At 38.0% G+C, this 22,977-nt stretch overlaps 1 protein-coding gene across 1 annotated transcript; it reads left to right on the top strand.

Annotated features, from left to right (window-relative positions):
* Window positions 1-3,070: 3,070 nt before the first annotated feature.
* On the top strand, window positions 3,071-19,812 carry MINAR2 (membrane integral NOTCH2 associated receptor 2). Its single transcript, XM_065875569.1, has 3 exons — window positions 3,071-3,235; window positions 16,141-16,368; window positions 19,633-19,812. Exons 1-3 carry the CDS (start codon window positions 3,071-3,073, stop codon window positions 19,810-19,812), a joined length of 573 nt encoding a protein of 190 aa, XP_065731641.1.
* The last annotated feature ends 3,165 nt before the right edge of the window (window positions 19,813-22,977 follow it).

The following is a 22,977-nucleotide window of genomic DNA, read 5'->3' on the forward strand; positions in this document are numbered from 1 at the left end:
TGGACATCATCCAGGCTTTTCAGATGGAAATACTTTCAGATATTTCAGTCGGTTATTTGCATAAGAAAAAGAAAGGAAAGGAGGGAGGGAGGAAGGGAGAGAGGATGAGGAGAAGAAAAGAAAATATGGTTAATTAATATGTAGACAGTTTTGCCTAGTGAACTGTATTTCTATTTTTATAATTCTCATGGTTCAAAAGATAATAATTCTGGGCCCAAATCCAAGGGATAATGATGCTTTTATTAAAATTTGCTATAAAGAGAGAGAACAAATGATTACATGCATGGTAAGAGTTGAGAAGCCCCAGATATCCAGATTTCCACCAGATTGTTCCTGTAATATAACTCTTTATTTATATTTATTTATACTCTTTGTCACTCTAGAATGAAGGTGTTAGTGACAGCACAGAAATAGAACTCCTAAGACAGTATTTGTCCAATCACTGTCAGGTAAGTTTTTTGTAGAGTTAAAAGGACAACCGTGAAATGGGTGTTATGTGATCAAATAAATTTGGCAAATGCTAGCGTTAATGAAGCAGAACTTCTCAGAGTCTTCCATGTGAGTTTGTGCATTATAAACTACCAGAAGAGAATACAGAGTATGTCATAAATATTTTTGGCAATGGAATTCTTTTTTCACTGGGCACGGTTGATTGAAAAACAGAGCTCTAAGCCATTTTTTTAATCAAATTTAATTGGATTATCAGTTTCCAACCAGAGGGCTCTGGAAGAGACAACAGCCACCGTTATTGATTGAGCAAAGGGCTTTATGAGGTTCTTAGGACAGGACTCATGTGAGGAAGGAAGCATCCAATAGGGCTGCTCGTTTGTAATGTATCCAGTATAGGGGCTCATATAAAAGAAAAGGGAAAAATATATTATCAAACAAAAGATAGTAAGAGTATAAACAAATCACTCTGAAATTTCAAACAGGGGAAAAAATCATTTCCCCTACTAGAGAAAATATGTAAAGTTTTTGTGAAAGGCTAGGTATCAGCCATGGCCCGTGAATTATGAATAGGAGGTGGTCAAAATCCAGGGTTGGGAAGAAATGTTACCAGGCAGAAGGACTGGCGTCAGCAGAGGTGTGATTTGGGGGTGAGGAGGAGGTGGGGTTTGGCCAGTAGCAGGAGAGGGAGTAGTAAGCTTGATTTCCTGATTATCAGTCATGTAGGCTACCCATAGGGACAGTAGTAAGAAGTAAGAACTGATGGTTTTTGGGGTGACAGTAGACAAAGGATGGTGGGAGAATGTGGAGAGTCAGAAACCGAACTTGTAGACAGAAGGAGATAGTATACAAACCTCTGGGCATCTAAAGCACAGTGGAGGAATCTAAAAGGAAGGACGCCTAAGGAAAACTGAAGGCTTATTTCACCTACCTCATACTTTGGCTAAGGAAAACTTCTAATCAAATATATTTGGATCTGGGTTTTGTGTCTCCACTTGGCCAATATAGAGAGCCAAAGAGAAGTAAGGTTCTTTTTGAAGATGTGTGTTATTCCCCAAAGAATCTTTTAGGAAAAGCAAACAGCCCGAGAAATATTTGTTCATTAGATGTGTTCTGGCAGCCGCCAGAAAAATCCAGAAAGTCCTAAGTACATGCACATACACATAACACACTTGATTCTTCAAACACTTGTGATTTAACTCTTTTGTTATCAACTGACATTATGAAGTACCTCTTTCTCCAGTAAGTGTATTGATAAAAACCACTCAAACTTATTTCACATATTGTAAGACAGTGATAGAGTTTGGGTCTAAAAATTCTTACAGAAAACATTGGTTGTTTGATCCAGTTTGCGACTATCAGTAGGAAAGATGATTTTTTAACAGCTTCATGCTTTCTGTTATAAAGAAGGTAAGTACTCTCTAGTGTCTTGCTTGATTCAAGAACATCCTAGCTGCTGAGTCTAATAAGCTATAGGGCACTCTTCTGAAATCTGGTGCTGATACATTCCACACGTGACCTCATTTCCTCTGGAAGAAAATCCTTCCTGCTGAATCAGATGGGTTTACAGAGGCACAAACATAACAACCTATGTCTTTTAAAAACTGCTGATGTGTCTGTCCTATGCCTTCTCAAGAGTGGAAATGTTCCCTCTTTCTCTAGATGAAAATCCATACTTTCCTGGTGAGAAGTATGGTTTGCCCAAGGCAGAGTGGCTTGTAATGAGAGAGCTTATCTCCCTTAAAGTCATCATCACTTCCTGGCTTAAGATGCCGTCCACAGCCTCACTCCCACCTCGGCTCCCTGAGTAGCAGGTGGGTTCACTTAGGACAGCACGTCATCCAAACCCAGCAGCCATGTTCTCCTTTGGTTCCAAATGTACTTTGTAAACACCAAGACCCATCACAGGAGTTTATACAGCTAGGAATAGAGTCAAAGAGACCTCAGATAGAGAATGGGTCAAAGCAGTAGTTTGGGGCACTAAATTACTGTAGCAAACTATCAAATTCTTGCCATTTCCCTACTCGAGCTGAAGCTGACAACCTAAACATGGTTAGATTTCACATGAGCCTGAGACTCTGGGAGTCAAAACATGAGAAGAAACAAGATCCCACGTATCACATGTGAGGCTGTGCAGGCAGAGCCAAGTCAGCTGGGTCAGCTCGGCAATGTTCAGAGAGAAATATTAAGTAATGTCTCCCTACAGGTGATTGTTTCATGTGCTCCAAACTGTGGACTGTAACCCTGAAATTCTGGCAGCCTTATCCAGAGTAGTTCCTCTTAAACTGTTACTCCTAACTCTGTGTGGAGAGACATTACGTGCTACACATACCTAATTTTGGTATCCCATCCAATTTAATGCGTGTGGGCCCAACTGTTCCATTCAAGCACTCTAAATGCACATGCACACGCGTGCGTGCGTGCGTGTGTGTGTGGTGAAAGGTAAGGCAGCGTGCTACATTGTTCCTGTGTGTGGATGTGTCATTTCGAGAGTAGTTTCTGAGCACAGCCCAGAGACCTGGTTTCAGATGCCTGTCAGGCATTCTCAGGCTCATTAATAATGGACAGCTCTGACAGCAGCAGTCTTGCTTGCCTTTGTCTTCCACCGTAGAAGAAGGGAGACATGGATCTCTCTGTTTTGCCAAATAACAACCATCCTGACAAATTCCTGCAGCTTGACGTGAGGTCTTTAATGAGGAACTCAGCCCTTCTTCAGGCCAGTCTGGTGAAGTTTCCGGGAGGGAATTACCCTGCTGCACAGCACTGGCAAAACCTCATCTACTCACAGGTAAGATCTGGGAGCACATAAATACGCGGGCAGGGGCTTGCTTCTTTCTTGTTATTGGCCATTTCATCATTTGTGCAAAAAGAAAGCTATAGGAAATAGAGTACAAAGTAGCTGCTCACACTTGCCATAGAAAAGGTCTTTCTCTCTTCCTTAACATAAGGAGACTTTCTCTGATCACTTTATAAATTCTGTGAATTTTCCCAACCATTCGTTTTCCTCCAAGCACTAGCTTCTCAGCCTGTCATTTTAGATTTTGCCTAGCCCTCATTTTATACCTTCCCTTCAAATTTTTTCAAATCAATTACTACATTTGCAAATAAGGTTCTGGGGGGAACCCTACCTCTATCTTTTGGGTAGTCTAAGCATAAAGCATCAGAAGCTTACATTGTGTGGGCTCATGCATGGCCTCTGAGAGAACTGAATCTTGCTTCTGCCTCATTTAGACAGACTCCCTTTTATCTCATGCAAAAGAGACTCAAACAGTGGAACAATGGCAACCTAATGATGGAAAGAAAGAAAACAGAGAGAACTCTCCACGTGGGAAAGGTGCTGGTCATTATTTTAGAGGTTCTTTTTTTTCCACAGGTGTCCATGTGGGCAAAACTTAACAATCAACCTTCAAACCCGGACTTCATTTCTTGCTTTCTTCTTTTGCATCTTCCTTCTTTTTGCTAACCAAAGGGGAAGAATAAAACTGTGATGAGTTCCATGTGCTGAAATAAACATAAATAAACTTGACTGTTGCACAGCTCATGAAACAGGAATAATCTTTGTTTAAGATGTGAGGGCTAATGGGGTTACGGGTTAGTCAATTGAGAAACAGGAAGAAGCATGTCATTTCAGAACAGATGTGACTGACCTGCAAACCCCTGCAAATCATTAAATCCTTTGGAGTGGCTCAAATTCCCTAAACAGAAATTTGTTTTCTTTTAAGAAACAGTTGCTACTCATGAGTCCTGGTGTAAAGTGACTCCTTTGTGGTGTGTTTGTGGGCTCCTCGGGACCTTTATCATGAGATCATTCAAAATCAAGTACACTTGGATAATTATGTAAGTGTTTCCTCCATCTATGAGGATTTTAATTTATTTCCATTGTAAGGCAGCCTATTATGAAAACTAACTTTTCAAAAATTTTACATCCTTCCCTTTTGTAATCCTCAAAACCCATCCATACACACCTTTTTGGTGGTTGCTTTTTTTGTGTTTTGTTGAAGTTAAATGTGATGAAATTTCTCCTTTGTCTTATTGTTTATATCATGGAATAAAATGATTCAAAACTCAATTCAGAGAACCTTGGCCCTCCTGTGCTATGAAGTTTAGTCTAAGAAAACATATCCAATAAATTCCTTTGAGGTTGGAACACATCGATCTAACATCTTTTGTTTAGGACTGGAGCTGACCTATTTCCTTCATGTGGAACTTCACAGTTTAAAGCTCTGTTGAATGTTGTTCCTAAACCTGAATGAAATGCAAATTTTTAAAGGGCGTCTCTTTCAACAGGCCCTGATGTGTTGATATAGTTATTCAGGGTAAACCAAGAAGGTAAAAGTCTGCTTCATATGTCTTTGAATATGTTATCGGTAATTATAAACTATAGATAAACTTTATTAAGTTGTACTTTTACCCTAAAATAAAATGTTAAATGACTGAATAAATATTTCAGTTCAGTATACTACTGAAATAATGCTTGGAGAGAAGGAGTAAATCAATTACAAATTTAGTTAGTTGAGTAGGTGTGGCACAGATTATGAGTAAAAACAATTATATTCACTACATTAGATTGCAATATGTCAATAAGTAATTCTTCTCTCCTTGGCTGGATCTTAAAATCCAGGAGTGATATATTCATTGGCAAAAAAATAAATCTAAAAGAAATGAACATATAAAAGCTTTAAGGGGGCTTCCCTGGTGGCGCAGTGGTTGAGAATCTGCCTGCCAATGCAGGGGACACAGGTTCGAGCCCTGGTCTGGGAAGATCCCACATGCCGCGGAGCAACTGGGCTCATGAGCCACAACTACTGAGCCTGTGCTTCTGGAGCCTGTGCTCTGCGACAAGAGAGGCCACGATAGTGAGAGGCCTGTGCACCGTGATGAAGAGTGGCCCCGGCTCGCCGCAACTAGAGAAAGCCCTCACACAGAAACGAAGACCCAACACAGCCAAAAAAAAATTAAAATTAATTAATTAATTAATTAAAAAAATATTTTAAGTAGCTGTGGTGATACCTGGAATAAGGCACTGAATATACCAGGTGAATTTAGGTGTTAGGGATGCAGAAGGTGGTAGGCAGCTGTTAAATAGTTCTTAATTTAAAACCCTTGCTCTGTTGGCTTAATGTCTCACTCTGCTAGGGAGACATTATGCCAATTGGGAGAACGTTGAATAAAGAGACTTGAAACTTGGTTTCTTGTCTCAAATCCACAATAAACCAATTTGAGAGACATAAATTATGACCCTTATTCAGTCCATGCCTTAGTATTTCCATTTGCAAAATTAGGGTAATGCTCATTTTACATATTTCCTTAAAACTGAGAGCAAATAAAACAAGGTAAAAACAATTGACAGGGTTTCTTATAAGAGTATAAGAAATGTGTATCATCATCATCATCAGTTGCCAGTATTCCAAAATGTGTTAGAATTACCCTGTCATTAGAATTTGGAAAATAGCCGATAATACCACTTGCATTTTTTGATGTATACGGTGGATGCAGGGGGGTATGTGTGCGTGTAGGAGTTAGAAGATGTAGTCAATACATTTGTCAAGCTATGTGGCTAACTCAAGCAGTTAGATTTTATACTCCCAAGAAATCCACACAAACTTCAGGTTTGTGTCAGCTTACCCTTTTGTCTCATACCCTCTATGTGCATGGTGTTTAGAATTCAGACTACCTCATGGAATGTCAAAGGACTTAGTCTACAAACATTGCCTTCAACGTTGGTAGTAAGTTAAAACAAAGATCTCCTAGGGACTTGCCTGGCAGTCCTGTAGTTAAGACTCCGCACTTCACAGCAGGCGCCACAGGTTTGATCCCTGGTCAGGGAACTAAGATCCTGCATGCTGTGTTGCATGGCCAAAAAAACCAAAAAACAAAACAGAGTACTGTATTTATATCCATAATTTATCTTTTAAGCTTTTTTAAAATTCACATTCCACCTTCAGAGGCAATTCTCTAAGCCATTTTACACAAACGGAAGCAATACCGTATGTATAGAAAAGTAAGCACAGATGTCCTCAGGCATGCCAGTATCTCCAAACACTGTTCATTCCCTCTATGTGGATACACAGGTCACCTGTATTTGCAGGGAGAGAGTACAAGCAAATATTTCTTGATTCCACTAGATTTATACTTCTTAAATTCTTTCAACTAGAGAAATAAAGAAGCTTCCTAATAAATTTCTTTTCAGTGCAATGAACAAACTTTTGCCAAAACCTAATGTTTCTGGTTGTTAAAATAATTTGGGGCGTGTATCTGATGAAGGCATTTGGAATTGTATCCCAAATTTTTCTGCCAATCCCTTTATAAAACGAAGTAATAAAAGGAAAAAGCTGATTCCTTTTTTTTGGTATAAATGATAAAACATGTTTTTTCAGATATTGTGGTGGGATTTTTTTTTTCTGATTAGCAGTTAGACTTCAGAATCTTTTCAGGTTAATCTATTTCTTATATATTTTCCTGGCTTCCATCACATCTGTTTGAGAACCCAGGGGATATCTGTACTAAACCTGTGAATTGAAACAAAAGACCAAGGGTAAGGAGGTTGCTCTTCCCTGGGTTTCTAGACAATGTCATTTACTGGGTGTATTTCCTAATCACCTTGCCTCACTTTTTTTTCAGTCTTATAACTCTTTTCCCCTTAAATTCTAAAGTCTCTTCTTCCTATCTCAGTTTTTTTTTTTTTTTTTTTTTTTTGGTATATCATAACTGTATTTCACAATCTGTCTCTGAACACGTTTCATGCCTTCTCCTGGACTGTCTCTATTCCCAATACTCCATTTCCTATTTCAAAGAAAACAGCCTCCTATGTGCAATAGGCTCCCGTTTTTAAGCTTATATTTGGGCAGATGTTATAGGACTTTTGAGGTACTTAATTTATTGTCTAGGAAGTAGATTGAGGAGCATCACTGAGCTGCTCAGGCAATTATCAGGACATGATTTATCAAGTTATGCTAAATTTACACAGTTCACAAAATCTCCATTGGGGTCAGAAATTCACCCTTGGATGGTATGCTGCCAGAAGCATTACCCACTTTGTCCCATCACACTGCTCCCAGATGAGACCCAAATGCCCCTGGCACTGAAACTGTATTAAAAGCACTGTGTGTGTCACAGGAGCACACGTGGGACTCCAGAGCCCTGGTTACTTGGAGAGGAAGGCAGGAGAGGGGGTTAAAGAGAGGTCTGGGTCAGACCAGGAAGGCTTCGGAGGGTGTTGTCTAGATTTTTAAATTTTATCCTGAAAATTTGGAGGGGTTGATGAAAAATTTTAAGCAAGAGGATCACATGATCAAATTTGTGTTTCATAAAAGTAACCATTCTAGCAATTTGGAAAATAGAATTATTGTGGTCAGTGGGGAGCTACTTTCCAAGAAAAGTTGTCTGTGGGCTCACATGTGCAGTATAACAAAATGCCTTGTTTGCATTATGATTCTTTTTTTTTTTTTTTTTTGCGGTACGCGGGCCTCTCACTGCTGTGGCCTCTCCCGTTGCGGAGCACAGGCTCCGGACGCGCAGGCTCAGAGGCCATGGCTCACGAGACCAGCAGCTCCACGGCATGTGGGATCTTCCTGGACTGGGGCACGAACCCGTGTCCCCTGCATCGGCAGGCGGACTCTCAATCACTGCGCCACCAGGGAAGTCCTGCATTATGATTCTGATAGGAATTACATTGTATGTGTAGACCAGACTGGGGAAATGGAAGTCTTTATGATCTTGATTCTCCCAGTTCATGAACATGGTCTATATTTCCATTTATCATGCTCTTCGTATAGCCTTCAATTATGTCTTAAAATTCTCCACATAGAAGTTTTGCATATAGTTGTAATGTTTATATCTAAATACTGATAGTAATTACTGCTCTTAAGAATAAGACCTTTTAAATCATGTTTTATAATAAAGTATTACATATGCGATTGATTATTGTATATTGATTTTGAATCCAGAAATTGTATTAAAATCTATTTTACTTTGATGGTAAGTATCCCTGTAGATAATCATGTCATCTACTGTTTTGTTTCATTATTTACAACCCTTATTCCTTTGATTTATTTATTTAATTTTTAGTGTATTGCTCAGAACTTCGCAATAACGTATGAATGTTTGTGATTACTGGCATCCTTGTGTTAATTCTGAAACCAAGATAAATGCTTCTAATATTTGAACCATTAAGTAAACAGTGCCCTGGCAGTTTTGGGCAGATTCTCTTAGTTTAAGAAAGTTCCCTACTATTTCCATCTTGCTAGGAAATTTGCTCTAAATATGTTTAAATATTTTCCAAATATTTTTCACAATATACTGCAAACTTCTGTGTTGTTTCTTTCCTGATAATTGGTGAGTCACATTAATCTTTGAATATTAAACCATTCTCCTGGTAAAACATCTTTTTCTGGTATAAATCTTTCCTATCCTAGTATATAAAATATACATATTATAGGATTCTGTTTAGCAATATTTTATTAATGATTTTTTCATTTATGTTTATAATAGAAATTGGCCTATAAAAAATTACCTTTTCTTTTACCTACTTCCCTTGTCTGGAGTTTATACCAACTTCGTAACATGAGTTGGGGAGTATTCCTTGTTTTTCTATATTCTGGAAGAGTTCAACAAGATAGAAATGAGATAGAAATAAGATAGAAATGATCTGTTTCAAGAATGTCTGAGTGCTGATTACAACACTCATTCAGCCTGTTGTTCCTAAACCTGTGTATGTTTGGGGTCGATTTTAAACTATTGATTCAGTTAGTCAAATGATCACTGGTTTAATTAACATTTCCTATTTTTTCTTTAATTAAATTTTGTAAGTTATATTATGTGGGAAATTGCCCAATTGCATGTAAATTCTTAAAGTTACTCAGATTATACTCCTATTACAGTTCTTAATCTGTGCTATGTAACTTATGGTCCTTTTACATTTCTAACATTGTGAGTTTGTATCTTTTTTTTTTTTTTCCGGAGAAGTATTACTAGAGATTATTATTATTTTTTTTTTTTTTTTTGCGGTATGTGGGCGTCTCACTGTTGTGGCCTCTCCCGTTGCGGAGCACAGGCTCTGGATGCGCAGGCTCAGCGGCCATGACTCACGGGCCCAGCCACTCCGCGGCATGTGGGATCTTCCCGGACCGGGGCACAAACCCATGTCCCCTGCATCGGCAGGCGGACTCTCAACCACTGCGCCACCAGGGAAGCCCCCAGAGATGCCCCCAGAGATATTTTTAATCGGTTTAGCCTTTTCAAAGAAACAGCTTTCAATATGGTTGATTCTCTCCGTTGTATATTTGGGTTATTTTTCTTCATAATATTTACTGATTTCTCCTTCTGTCCTTATTATTTCATGTTGACTATTAGATTTACTCTGCAGTTTCCTTTTAAGGCTTTGAATTAGATGTTTATTACTTCATTAATTTTCTCATTCTGCTTTTATAATGTGAGCATATATGCTTATAATACTCCCTCAAAAGCTATTTCAGCTCCAGTTTTCATTTTCATTCTGCCTAAGTTTTTAAATTCCCATCATTTATTTGAAATGTGTTTTAATTTCTACAAAATGTGGTAATTTACATTATCTTTTTGATATTAATGTCTAAATTTCTAATAAGTTGTGATCAAAGAGCATGATCTATATAATATTGAATGTTTGAAATTTCTTTTAGAGTCCAGGACATTACCAATTTTTGTAAATATTCAATGTATTTTTAAAATGGGTATTTTAGTCGTTGAATAATGACATCAATGTCTTTGATCAAATGTGTTGGTTTCATTGTTCAAAGCCTCTTTATGTTTAATAATTGTTTTATCTGCTTGGTAAAAACTTATAAATTTCTCCTAGTTATCTCAAGTTTTGCTTTATATATTTGAGATTATTTTACTAGAGGCATACAAGTTTAGAAATATTATATTTTACTGATTATGCCTACATTTATTCATTTTCCACCAACACTTTCTTCACCTAACAAAGTCTTTTACCTGAAAGTTTATTTTGTCTGATATATATACTTTCTTAGTAGTTAGGCTAAATTATGTTGTGGAAACAAATATGCCCAAATCCTTAGTGACTTGACTCAATAAAATGTATCTGTCATTCACACAAGATCTGTTGTGGGTGGGAAAATTATCCTAGTGGCTTGCTTCCAAGTGGAACCCAGACTGTTCCTTTTTGAGGCTCTATTATATCAGAATTTTTATGATGCTTGTAGCTAGAAAAGAGAGAGAGAGACTAAGCCAAGGATCAGGGAATTTAGGGGTCAAGCCTGTGTCCCAAACTAGCTGTTGTATGCCCATGAAGAAGAAATGGGTTTGCTGAGTGCCTAGCCAGACTCTGCCACAGTCTATCGTTTTGTTAAACATATATATACTTATATATTTCATCTTCCTACACACAGCATTCATCCTTCCCCAGAGGTACTAACACCAAAGTGAGCCAGTCACTACATTTATCAGATGTCCCAACCATATCATCCTATAATCTTTGTTGGAATAGGAACGGGATCACTACAGTAATTCTTCCTTTCTGAATGGGAAAAATGAAAGACGACAGACACTACCCAAAGTAATTCTGAGATTCCACTGAAAATAATGTGCGTGGGTCTCCTTCCTTGAAGGTGGGGAAGGTGGATTAGGCCATGATTCTGCTTTTTAGAAGACTTCCTGCTGCATTGTTCTCTAGGGTCCCCAGTCCTACCCGCTAGGAAGCTGCCCCTTGTTCATCATTCTCTTTTGCCATATCAGAGTGGGCCCTCCCTTGAGGCTGTAGAAGCTTCAAAATTTACTCCTACTTATGGATATTTGGAGGCATAGGGTTATTGTTTTGTTTTATAATTTTGAACAATCAAAAGCTTTTAGTTCTAGGCTTGTGGTTTCTTTAGTGATACATATCTTATAAAACTTAGTGTGAGCTATTTATTAATGTAATCATATCTATTTTGTTGCGGTCAGGTCTATAGGTCAATAAACACACCTTAAGTTCTCTTAAGGCATAGCTCTCAAATAGGCTTTTTTTCTTTTATTTGGCTGCGTCGCGAGGGCTTCCCTCGGCTGTGTCGGGTCTTCGTTGCAGCTCTCGGGCCTCTCTCCCGTCACAGGCTTCTCTCTACTTGTGGGGTGTGGGCTCCAGGGCACGTGGGCTCTGTAGTTTGCGGCACACAGGCTCTCTAGTTGAGATGCGCAAACTCAGTAGTTGTGGCACATGGGCTTAGTTGCCTTGCAGAATGTGGGATCTTAGTTCCCAGACCAGGGATCGAACCTGCGTCACCTGCATTGGAAGGCGGGTTCTTTACCACTGGACCACCAGGGGAGTCCCTCAAGTAAGCTTTAATGGTTTGCTTTTCTACCTCCATTTCTCCATCCTTTAACTCAATGACAAACACCTGGAGGCAGTCAGGAATAATAGTTTTGAAACCACACCCTAACAGGACCTTTACCCTGAGTCACTTCATTCAGCTAAGAACTTTGTTTTTAAATGTTTCATTTGATTTTTCTATTTATTTATTTATTTATTTATTTATTTATTTATTTATTTATTTATTTATTTATTTATTTATGTCTGCATTGGGTCTCTGTTGCTGTGAGCGGGGGCTACTCTTTGTTGCGGTGCATAGGCTTCTCATTGCAGTGGCTTCTCTTGTTGTGGAGCACAGGCTCTAGGGAGTGCAGGCTTCAGTAGTTGTGGCTCACAGGCTCTAGAGTGCAGACTCAGTAATTGTGGCACACAGGCCTAGCTGCTCCGCGACATGTGGGATCTTCCTGTACCAGGGATCGAACCCCTGTCCCCTGCATTGGTGGGTGGACTCTTAACCACTGTGCCACCAGGGAAGTCCCAGCTAAGAAGTTTTAATCCGCTTTTATTTTATTTTCCTCAATCCATTTTTTTAAATGATTCTATATCTTAGTGTTTGAGGTCTATAAACAGTCAGATTTTTAACAATAGAAGGCATCAAATTTCCAGAGTTTCTCTACTCTTTCTTCTTGCAAACTATTCAGTTCTTTCTCTAATGTCATCTTTTTCTTGTATTACATCAGCACTGTGTTCCTTGTACATAAATGCTCTGATTATTTATAATACCTCTCACACAGCTACAGGGGATTAGATTCCAAATGACCACAGATGACACTTATACCAAACATTTTTCACTATATTATGTGAATAACCATCAATCTGGCTTCCAATATCCCTTTCACCCCTTTCCACTTCTTGACTGCTAAGCCAATGCCCACATTTGTAGAATTTCAAGATATCACTTTCTGTATTAAGGAATGTAGGCTAGGCTACACTGTCATGACAGAATATCTCTAACTGAAAAGAAGAAAAGCATTCTTGTGCATGTCTGAGGAAGGGCAGATGGGTTTGGGGGGCAACTCTTTTCCAAGCAGTATCCTAGGGCTTGAAGTTCTTTCATCTTAAAACTCTGCCATCTCAGAATCCTTGCTTACAGTGACACAAAAATGGAAAGTGAGGAAGAGTGAGCCAAAAACCTTGGAGAATTCAGGGGCTCAGCTTGGAAGTGGTCTCTGTTACTTTTGTCCACACATCATCAGAAGAGCTGGCCCCAGTTTAACTTCAAACAGCCTAATAAAGGCAGTCATCTCTTGTACTCAGGAAGGGAAAACAAAATTGCTGAGTATTTAACCAGTCAAATACCAGCTCTTGTTTCTTTATATTTGCCTGCTATATCTTTTTTTATACTTTCACTCTCATTTTTTCTGAGTCCTTATATTTTGGGTATTTCTCTTGTAAATATTATATAATTAAATTTAATTTTAAAAACTGATATGACATTCTGTCATTTAAATAGAGGGTTTAGTCTATTTACATTTAACATGATTATTTCAAAATTTTTTCTATTTTCCTAAGACTTTCTCCTCTATATTCTTTGTTTCAGGTTTCTTACCTTTTAGATTAATTTTCCTTTATCCTTTTTTTTTCTTCTGATCTATCAATTTAGAAGCTATACATTCTTTCTCTATTTTTTTGTAATATCTCAATACTCTCACTGAAATGATTTCTTAAAATTTCCTAATTAAATATATCTGTTAAACTTTTAACTGTACAGTTTCAGTTTTCTTTTATCTTAAAACTCACAAATTAGTGGTTATTCTTATTTCTATTTTACCATAAAATCAGTGCTTCCTTAGATTTCTGTATATATTTGTCAGTTTTTTCTTTTCTTTTCTTTTCTTTTTTTCTTTGTTTTGCCTAGCATTCCTTCCTGCCTCTTAATCTTTCATTTTATTATCAGGTTTCTTCTTACTGAAGTACATTTTTTAGAGATTCCTTCTGTTTTGGCCTATTAATTGTATATTCTCAGTGTTTATCTGAAAGTCTTCTATATCACTCTTTCCATTAAATGATAGCTTACTTATACATAAATGACATAAATAATGATTAAAGTATATAAAGGGTAAATGGACAAAGTAATGGTTAATACAGAAGAGCCTAGGTAAACTTTGAATTGTTACTTTAAGTATTTTTAAAAAGAAGTTATTTTAGAGCTTATATGAGTAAAATAATGGAATTACTGTTGAGTTTCCTTTTGTTAAGTGTAGTCCATCTAGAATGTGGAGTGAAAAGTTAAACTCAAATACATGCTTTGTTTCCTTTCTTAAGAGATTTTGAAAAAATATATCAAAATACAAAAGAACCTCAACCATGATTAGTATTTTCTATTTCTTCCATAAAATTCTTAATAAAGTTATTCTATTAATTTTCCCTTCACATGTCCTTCAGACATGAAATTGTCATGCAATGCAAAAATAAATGGCACCAAGTTCTAGGATGAACATCAAACATTCAAGAATATAGTTTAGAACTAATGGCTTGAATGTTCTTTTAAAAATAGCTCTGATCGTTTTTATGTCTTTTGTATATTAGTTTTTCAAGACCTTTATACATTGTAATAGAAAGTATTATTTTTTCTTAACCCCCGAAACTGTATTTTTCTGATTTATAGGGCTTTCTTATTTAAGAAGCTCAAGGAATAGTCCAGCAGGCAAGAAAACTGACAAAGTCAATTTTTCAATGTCAGAAGAATTATTTCTCTTCAAAGATAATCAAAGATATCTAGCCTTGAAGAAAAAAACTTGAGTGAGAATTATGCTAAACTGAAACTATCTAAATTTTGTATCAAGTTGTTTTTTCTCAATTCGGAAACATTTTTCATGAGGTCATCCATCTTAAAGATAAACACTAAGTCAAGATGATTTATTATTTCATTACAAACTTCAATATTATGGAATATAAATTGATTTTGAGCAGACCAACGACCTAATAAAGTCAGAGGTGATCTCCAAGTTGAAAGTCAGAGATGATCTCCAAGTTGATCACTAAGTATGTAAAAAGTGTCTGGACTAAGAAAATTAGATAAACCTAAGGCCAAAGAGAATGTGAATGGTTTTATCTAGATGATTTTTTGCCAGACATTTCAGAAGGAAACTATATATAATATTAGTTCACAACTTAGTTTATATAAACACATATTTAATGTGACCTATATACCCCAATAGATACTGAGGGAATCAGTGTATTAATGATTAAAAATATAACTCAGAAAAATATTATTTGCTATTGAAACTTCTCTGTTTAAGAAGACTGAAATATGTGAAACACATTTATTGAAAAATTTCCTGTAAATTAATGAAATGTGTCACCAGTTTTTAAGGGTTAAACCGAAGTGTTCCAAAAATTAACTTATGTGGAGTTCCTCTCCCATGATGCCCCATCATAAATGAGACGTTACTATAAACTTTTTTTTCTTCTCAATTTTATTTGGCCAATGAACAAATTTTAATCTAAAATTTGTCTACCTCTGTGATAGTTTTGTAGTCATAAGAAAAAAAAGCAGAGTAAAAATATGAAGGTCATACCAGACACAGAAAAACCACTTTGTATGATTCCATTTACATAACTGAATACAAACTGACCTATGCTGTTATCCTACTGGTTATCCTTAGGGAGGGAGAGGGATAGTAACTGGAAGGCAGCATAAGGTGTGCTGGTAATGGTTTGTTTCTTGGTAGTATCTTGGGTTTATTTGGTATGTGAAAATTTATAATATATGCACTTTTATAATATATGCACTTTTCTACATATATATCATGCTTTAATAAAAAAAAGTTTTTAAACATCTAGAAGTCAGAATTAGAGCCTTCCAATAGCCAGCTGGTCTGTAGCTACATATAGGAGTGCAATGCTAAGTTAGTCCAGTTCTCCAAGCTGCCTGAAATGAGAGTCCTAAGGGAGTTCCCATGAAAGCCAAGGCATATCTATAAAATGCCTTTTAATCTTGATTTTGCTGGATTAATACAGCAATGCTAAATTCTTTTAATCAGTCATGGAATGCACAAGTAGAAAGAAATAACGTATCAAATCTCAGTGCAAATAAGCTGGGGGAAAATGGCTTTGTTTAGAATTCTACTATTTGAATTAAAGAACATTGTCCTTTTTCTGTTGTTATAAAATAGCATTTTAATGAATGATTACTGAAGCTCAACAAGATCACATGCAGAGAAATAACTCAATTAATGGTAGGATCCTAGGTCAAACTGGATCCTAGAATTCTTCCTTCATTCATTGTCCTAATCTGTTGCGCTTCCAGGCAGAATCAGCAAGCTTTCAGGTACAATTATTTCACGTTGCCTTCCTTGTCATCAGTGACCTATTGGTAAGACAAACTTTGTCACTGTTCCTCCTGACAGAGAGAGAAGAAGAATATTACTGCTCAACGAATGAGGAGCTCCAGTGTGGAGAGTGCTGTGAGCACAGAGAGCCCCCCACCATCCCTGTCATCAGTTCTGAAGAATAACCCACTATACAGTGATGTGAGTTTGGAGGATGCTATGGAAGAAAGAAAAAAGAAACCTTCATGGACCGTTGAGGAATATGACAAGCATTCCCTGCACACAAACCTCTCTGGGCATCTGAAGGTACTCAAGGCAAAGAATCAACTCCTTTAATTGATGAGGGAGATCAGTTAAATAATCTAAAAGAAATGGGTACTGAGGTGAAAGGCACTCTTCACTAGGCACAAAATTTCCAGATTTCAGGTCATTTTGGCCTCTGGCTTCACTTTCTCTCTCCTAGTCAGTAGTTATGTTTATTTATGTGTTTTGTGTTTTACAATTTCAGCAATTACCAGCATCTCTACAATGTAGAGAGAAAGAAATGGTGTGACACAGAAGAAGGGTTTACCTGGAAGGTATCAGGTTTTGAAAGTTAATTTGCCAGATTAAGTATGTTTTCCTCTAGTTTTGTGATCACCTATGTTCATGAATACTTAAAAGAGTTCCTTATTCTACATTTATTCAAAAATATTGACTAAATGCTCTGTCTTAGGCACTGTGCAAGGCAGTTCTCATCAAAGATCATTTTATTTCAAGCCTACTCAGTGATTTAAGACTGCAAATTTACATTTTGGACATTTTCCTGTGTCTCAGTAACAAAACAAAACAAAAACATTTCAACACAGGAAAAGTATGCAATGAACTCATTCACCCAGCTTAAACCCAATTCAGGTTTTTCTTTTTTTTCCCCCTGGTGTCACCCATCAAATAGAAGGTCTAGGAATACCTGAAAAGCAGGGAGAGAGGCCCTCTGTTTTCTGAGTGGACTGGATTCCTACCCAGCCTTGGCTTACCTCTGCCCACCCTAGGGCCAGAAAGGTCTGACATTTTCCAAGTACTTCCTTTAACAATGTATGTCTGTTCTAAACCCCATACTTTAATCACCTACAGATTTTTCCTGCTGAAGGGGACAGCATTATGTCCCTCTAAAGTCCTACACTTTTTAAAATCTCAAGTGTGCACTCCTTGAAATAGTGTCCAAAGTCTTTGGAGTTTCTTAGTCTCCTAGTGGATTTAGTGTATCTCCTCCTTAATGTAGCCTCTTTTCCAGAGACGTTTCCATAACAGATGCTCCCCCCTAGCAACAATAATCTTGTGTTTTTTTATCAGGAATCTAAAGATCAATACCTCTAAGAAACAACCTTCTGCAACTAGGAAAAAGTGTATTGATTTATTTCACAAACATTTCTTGACTGTATGCTAGAGCCTCTATTCTTTTCTTTGTTGTTTACGTGAATGACAAAGGGACTATGAAGATGAATATGACTCTCCTTGCCTGTCCTGTCTAGAGTAACAATAACTCTAGACAGGACAGAGGAAATGACAAGACAGAGGAAGAGGATAGTGGATAGAGGATAGGAAGAACAGTGGAAAGTGCTGTGCAGATTCAGAAGAAGACAAAGTCCCATTGGATTAAAAGAAGCCTTTATGAAAAAGTTAATTTATGCTGGACTTGAAGAATGTGTACAATTCCAGAAGACATACATTGTTTGTATGAGTGGAGAGGCCCTCTTCTGTCAGAAGTGGCAAGAAAAAAGGCACATATACAAGAGTGTGAGAGAGTTTGTCAGAACAATAGGTAGTCCAGTTTTGCTGGAGCTACAGTTTAAGTAATAGAATAATGGCGGCGGGGGTGGGGGGAAGGCCCCCTCCCCACCCATCCTCTACCTGTACACTCACCTCAGAGCAGAGGCCCGTCAGGTCAGAGGCTTGTATGCAGACCTCATGATGCTATTTTGAGAGATGCTTCTGGAAGTCATGGCTTTTGTTTTTATTAGGTTCTCTTCTTGACCTCATCATTTCAACTTCTTTCATCACCATCCCTACCCATATCTCCTAATTAGCAAACAGAGCCCCCAACCTAATTTCTGAAACCTTTTCAACTACTTTACAGGCCATGAAAGTTCCATGTGCTTTTGGCCACTCCCATTTTTCTAAATTACTAACTTTACGAATAAGAAAGGAGAAAAGAAGCCCATATTTAGTTACAAAGGCAAGCTATAGGCAGAATGTAAGAAAGGATAGTCTCCATTATGGAAGTTCTTACTGAAGAATGAGGCATTAAACTTGCAGGGAAAGTGCAGGCCTCTGATTAGGACACAGACACAAATGAAGGATAAGAGTGAAGTAGGCAAGGATTTTTAAATCAGCTATCCTTTTACACAGGTCATCCAAATTTTATTTTAATGTTTTCGCTTTTCTAAGACTGGGAAGTTGAACCTAGTAGCAATGTGATGGAAGAGCTATATTGCCATCACCAGAATCCACCCAGATCCCCTTCCTCTTTTAGCAGTCTGAAGCTAGTTCATTACCCTTGTGTCCAGCCATGGAAACTGGCTGACTTTAAGTCCACTGAGCCTAGAGAGGCAGAGAGAGGGTAGGCAGCCCAGCTACAAGCCACTGCAATACTCCAAATGAGAAATAATAAGGCCTGAAGTGGGTTTATGAAAATAGAGATTCAGCATTCACCATAAATTTGTTGTATGTCTACCAGATGCCAGTTATAGACACTGAATCATTAGCACTTAAAAACAGCAGGAGAAAATAGGAGGGAAAAATATATATATGTGTGTGTGTATATATATGTTTTATATGTATAGACAGTAGAGTTTGCAGATGATTCATTGGACGTAGGAGATGAAATTGAGTAGAAGACTATTTCTCAGGGTTGAATGGGAGACAAGGCCAGTGAAAGAATCAGAGACATGGGGCCTAGGAGGTGATGTGGGAAAGGATATACTGGGTCCTTTCTCCAGAAGGTCAAACAGTGCCAGAGTTTCTGCATGCCAACATGCTGTATTCCGCTAAAAGGAAGACCAGAAGATTGAGAAGCATGGAAAAGACTCTTTACTCTTGGTCTTACTCCTCCTTCCATGGAAGTCAGCTTCTGGATTTACTGAAAAACTCAACAAACATCTTTATCCCTATTAGGCCAACAAAGTCAAACCCCCCAAGGCTCCGCTAAGGCAAGGAATTTTCATTTTATTTCAACTCACTAACCTGATTGACACACAGTATTTATGAGTTGTAAGAGACACGAAATTAGCGAAAAGATGACAGAACCGCTGGTGTGTTTCTGACCCTGCAATGTGAGCAATTTATTCAGTAAGCCGTGCAGACTTCCTAATGAATTCTCATGCAGACCTACAGGTGGAAGCTGAGGATTCCTGGTCAGCCAGGAGGCTGTAGCTACATGTGCCTACTATTCAAGGAAGCCTAGCCTCTCTTATTTGAGCAGTGACACTTAGGACAGTGTGAATATGGACGTAAAGTACCTATACGGTCTTGTTCTGCAATCTCATTGAGTCTGTAACACTGACTGATCCTATTCGTGTAATTTTCTTTTAGGAAAATCCTAATGACCTACGGTTTTGGTTGGGAGACATGTACACACCCGGTTTTGATACCTTACTGAAAAAGGAAGAAGAACAAGAGAAGCATTCAAAATATTGTCGTATAGGTCTGATTTTGCTCCTCATTGCCTGCGTCTTGGTTTCCATAGTAACTGTTAGCACTTTTTTCACCTAAAGAAACTGCCACAGACACAGTGATATTTCTATAAAATCTTTCTAAATAAACATTTGCAGAAAAACTTGTTTACGGAGTGTGAATGTGTTGTCGATGGTTCAGTCAAATGTAATTGTCTCGTAGAATGCAAGCGTTGTTTGAGATATGCTAACTTTCTCTACTTTGTCCTATGAAACCTTTGTAAGAATCCCAGCCTGAGCTTTGTCCTTTGAGAAGCAAGAATTCTGGGGATCGTAACCAATAAAAAGTTAATACAGACGATCAGACTTAAACACTTTGATAGCGAACAAAACAGCACCGACAACTGTCAGCAGCTTTGTCCTAATGCCTACACTATATTCACCTTGTTTTTATTTCTATTTTTATTTCTTTTTTGATTATCATTTTTATTGGAGTATAATTGCTTTACAATGTTGTGTTAGTTTCTGCTGTACAATGAAGCGAATCAGCTATATGGATACCTATGTCCCCTCCCTCTTAGACCTCCCTCCCCACCCCAATCCCACCCATCTAGGTCATCACAGAGCACCGAGCTGAGCTCCCTGTGCTATACAGCAGGTTTTTAAACACTGTTATCAACCCCCTGTCATCACTAGGAAAGTTGAGCAGATCATTTTTTGGCCAACTGCCAGGTATACAGGATACAAGCTTCTAGTCATGCTGCCTGTTGGGTTGGATTCATGCTGTTTTATCTTCCTTTATTCCTGTTTAAGCCAGAAAAAAAAGGGGTAGGGATATTCAAACATTTTTATTTTCCCAGTAATCCTTTATGCCTCAGTTTCATGTTGCAATTTTCATAGACCTAAACTTGGACAGGCCATAGTTACATAATTAATCACATTTAGATCCAGTTGTGCTTACTGATTGATCCAAATTGGCTAGTGTGACCCCTGGTGGCGGCCAGGGTATATCAACAGCCCTGGCCCTAAAAAATCAGAGGGAATGCTAAGAGAACAGAACTTGAATACTAACTGTGCCTTTTGCTAGAACTCTTGGACCCTGAGCAAGTCATTCTCTCTGAAAAAGGATAATATCACCTCCCCAGTAGGGCTTGCCTAAGGACTAAATAAGAGGCATAGATAAGAGTAATGCCTGGCTCCGGGTAAGTAGTTGCCTAGTTAACTGCGGTCTTTACCGCTAACATGGTTTATCAGCACCTGAAGTCACCTTACTTTGCACGCAGATACCTGGGAATGTGGTTCTGGGCACAGAAGGAGAAGTAAGTCACCACCCTTCCCTTTCTCCTTGGACACCCTTCCCTAAGTCCCTCGTCCCCACTCCTTTCTCCTCATTCAAGACTCCTTGCTGCCCCCAGACTATCTCAGGCAGAAAAAAAAAAGGGACATTCTCCTCTTCCCATTAGTCAGGTTTTGCCCTTTTGGGGTTGCCATATCATTTTGTTGTTATTTCTCTTAAAAATACTTGAAATAAAGTGCATTAAAATACAGCGTGACTGTACAGTAAAATCGTTGTGCCCAAAAATTCTCTTAAGCATATTTCTTATTCCTCCTCTTCTTTATGATAGGTCCTAGTCACAGTTAGAACTGAATTAAGAAGCAGTGAAGGTCCTGGGGGCTTCCTGAGGGCAGGCACCCCCTCACTGCATATGCCTCGTAGACAACAACTTGCTATTACTCTGTTTTCAAAGCTTAAGTGTCCAGTGTTTGCCTCTAAGGGATTCAAACGTGTTCAGATCTCTGCTCCACATGGAAATCATTTGTGCTACACCAGGTTACATCGGGCTGTCCAAGGCCATGTACAGGTAAGGCTCTCTAAAAGCACGAAGCAGAGGTAAGCATAGAAGTATGCAGCTGCCCACTTCATCTCATTACCCTTTTTTTCTGCCCAGTCAAGCGTTTCTCTGCTCCCTCTGGCCCTCCTGTACTCTCATCTACCATACTATCCAGTCATTTGTCTTTCAGCTTGGATGAGTTTACTACTTTGCTACTGCTCCCAAACCAGTCTTCATTTTCAGCCTTCAGTATAACTGAAGAATCAAAATATGTTATTGTCACTCATCAGGTAAATGTTGTGCATCTACATGAGAGGGAAAGTCATAAGTAGAGAGAGTACATCCATGTGTGCACTAAAAATCATAACATGAGGGCAGTTCCAATTTCTCCTTCAGTATGGGTTTTGAAAATGGCTCAAGCAGAAAAGCCATAATAAGATCATGGAAAATACAGAGATGATGGCCCTTAATAGGCTTAAGTTCAAATACGGGCTTTCTGAAAAAGCTCCAATTCAAATTCAATGAACTAATGCTTTAAAAGCATTTAAATACAACCCCTGGCACATAGTAGGTGGTCATTAAATAATAATTATCTTCAAAGAAGTGACCATTTTAATCACTTCTTTTAAATTTTTTAAAATTAAGACTGGGAGCTATAAATTCTTAAATAATAATGATTTCAAATAGTAATCTTTCCCACGTTCTTTAGAACGTGCACTGCACCCCCAAAAAATCTGAGGGGCTTTTTGTTTTGTTTTGCTTTTGTGTATTAGGTTAGTGTGTGGGAGGTCTAAAAGCAACTAGAATTGTAATTTTCTAGAGAAAAAAAAAATTCCAGCTGTGGATACTTTTTAAAGTGCTGCTCTCAGATTTAAAAGAATTAATTTTTTTTTAATATATATAATCCATTAATGGCTATTCCAATTATATTCATGTTGCTGTTGCCTAGTGGAGAGTTTGTGGTTGGAAGACCGAAGGGTGTGTGGCTGCTCTATTTATCCGGAGAGCACTCCTGCCATCTGGTGGTTCTGTTTACTGTGCCAGCCCTTAACCCATGAAAAAGCCTTTTACCAAAGGAACACGTTACAGGTGGAGGCCTAATTCTGCCTCTGTGGTTAGAATCAGTGTGATCAGATGGCCAAAAGCTCCTGTCTTCCCTCTTGCAACCACCAATTTTGATACCATCTCATCTTGCAAGAAAAGAGATATGACTGACCTGGAGTCATCCTGACATTTGAAGGCAGAAGGGTGATCTCAGAGATCACCCCGTTCCCAACCTCCTCAAATTGCTTAAGATGTTAGGAATATTAAATAATTTACGGCTTATTTCAGATATAGTATGGCCTGAATTTCTGAATTTTTAGCTTTCCATATTGAGAGTGTCTTTATTTTTTAATTCCTCTTTTTCCTATACCTATTGTTTATTACCAGTT

This window comes from Phocoena phocoena, chromosome 3 (genome assembly GCF_963924675.1).
Source record: "Phocoena phocoena chromosome 3, mPhoPho1.1, whole genome shotgun sequence".
Lineage (NCBI taxonomy): Eukaryota > Metazoa > Chordata > Mammalia > Artiodactyla > Phocoenidae > Phocoena > Phocoena phocoena.

Coding starts and splice junctions, on each gene's coding strand:
- MINAR2 (XM_065875569.1), top strand. CDS start 3,071: ATGGATCTCTCTGTTTTGCCAAATAACAACCATCCTGACAAATTCCTG. Junction 3,236..16,140: donor AAAACCTCATCTACTCACAG/GTAAGATCTGGG, acceptor TCCTCCTGACAG/AGAGAGAAGAAGAATATTAC. Junction 16,369..19,632: donor ACCTCTCTGGGCATCTGAAG/GTACTCAAGGCA, acceptor ATTTTCTTTTAG/GAAAATCCTAATGACCTACG.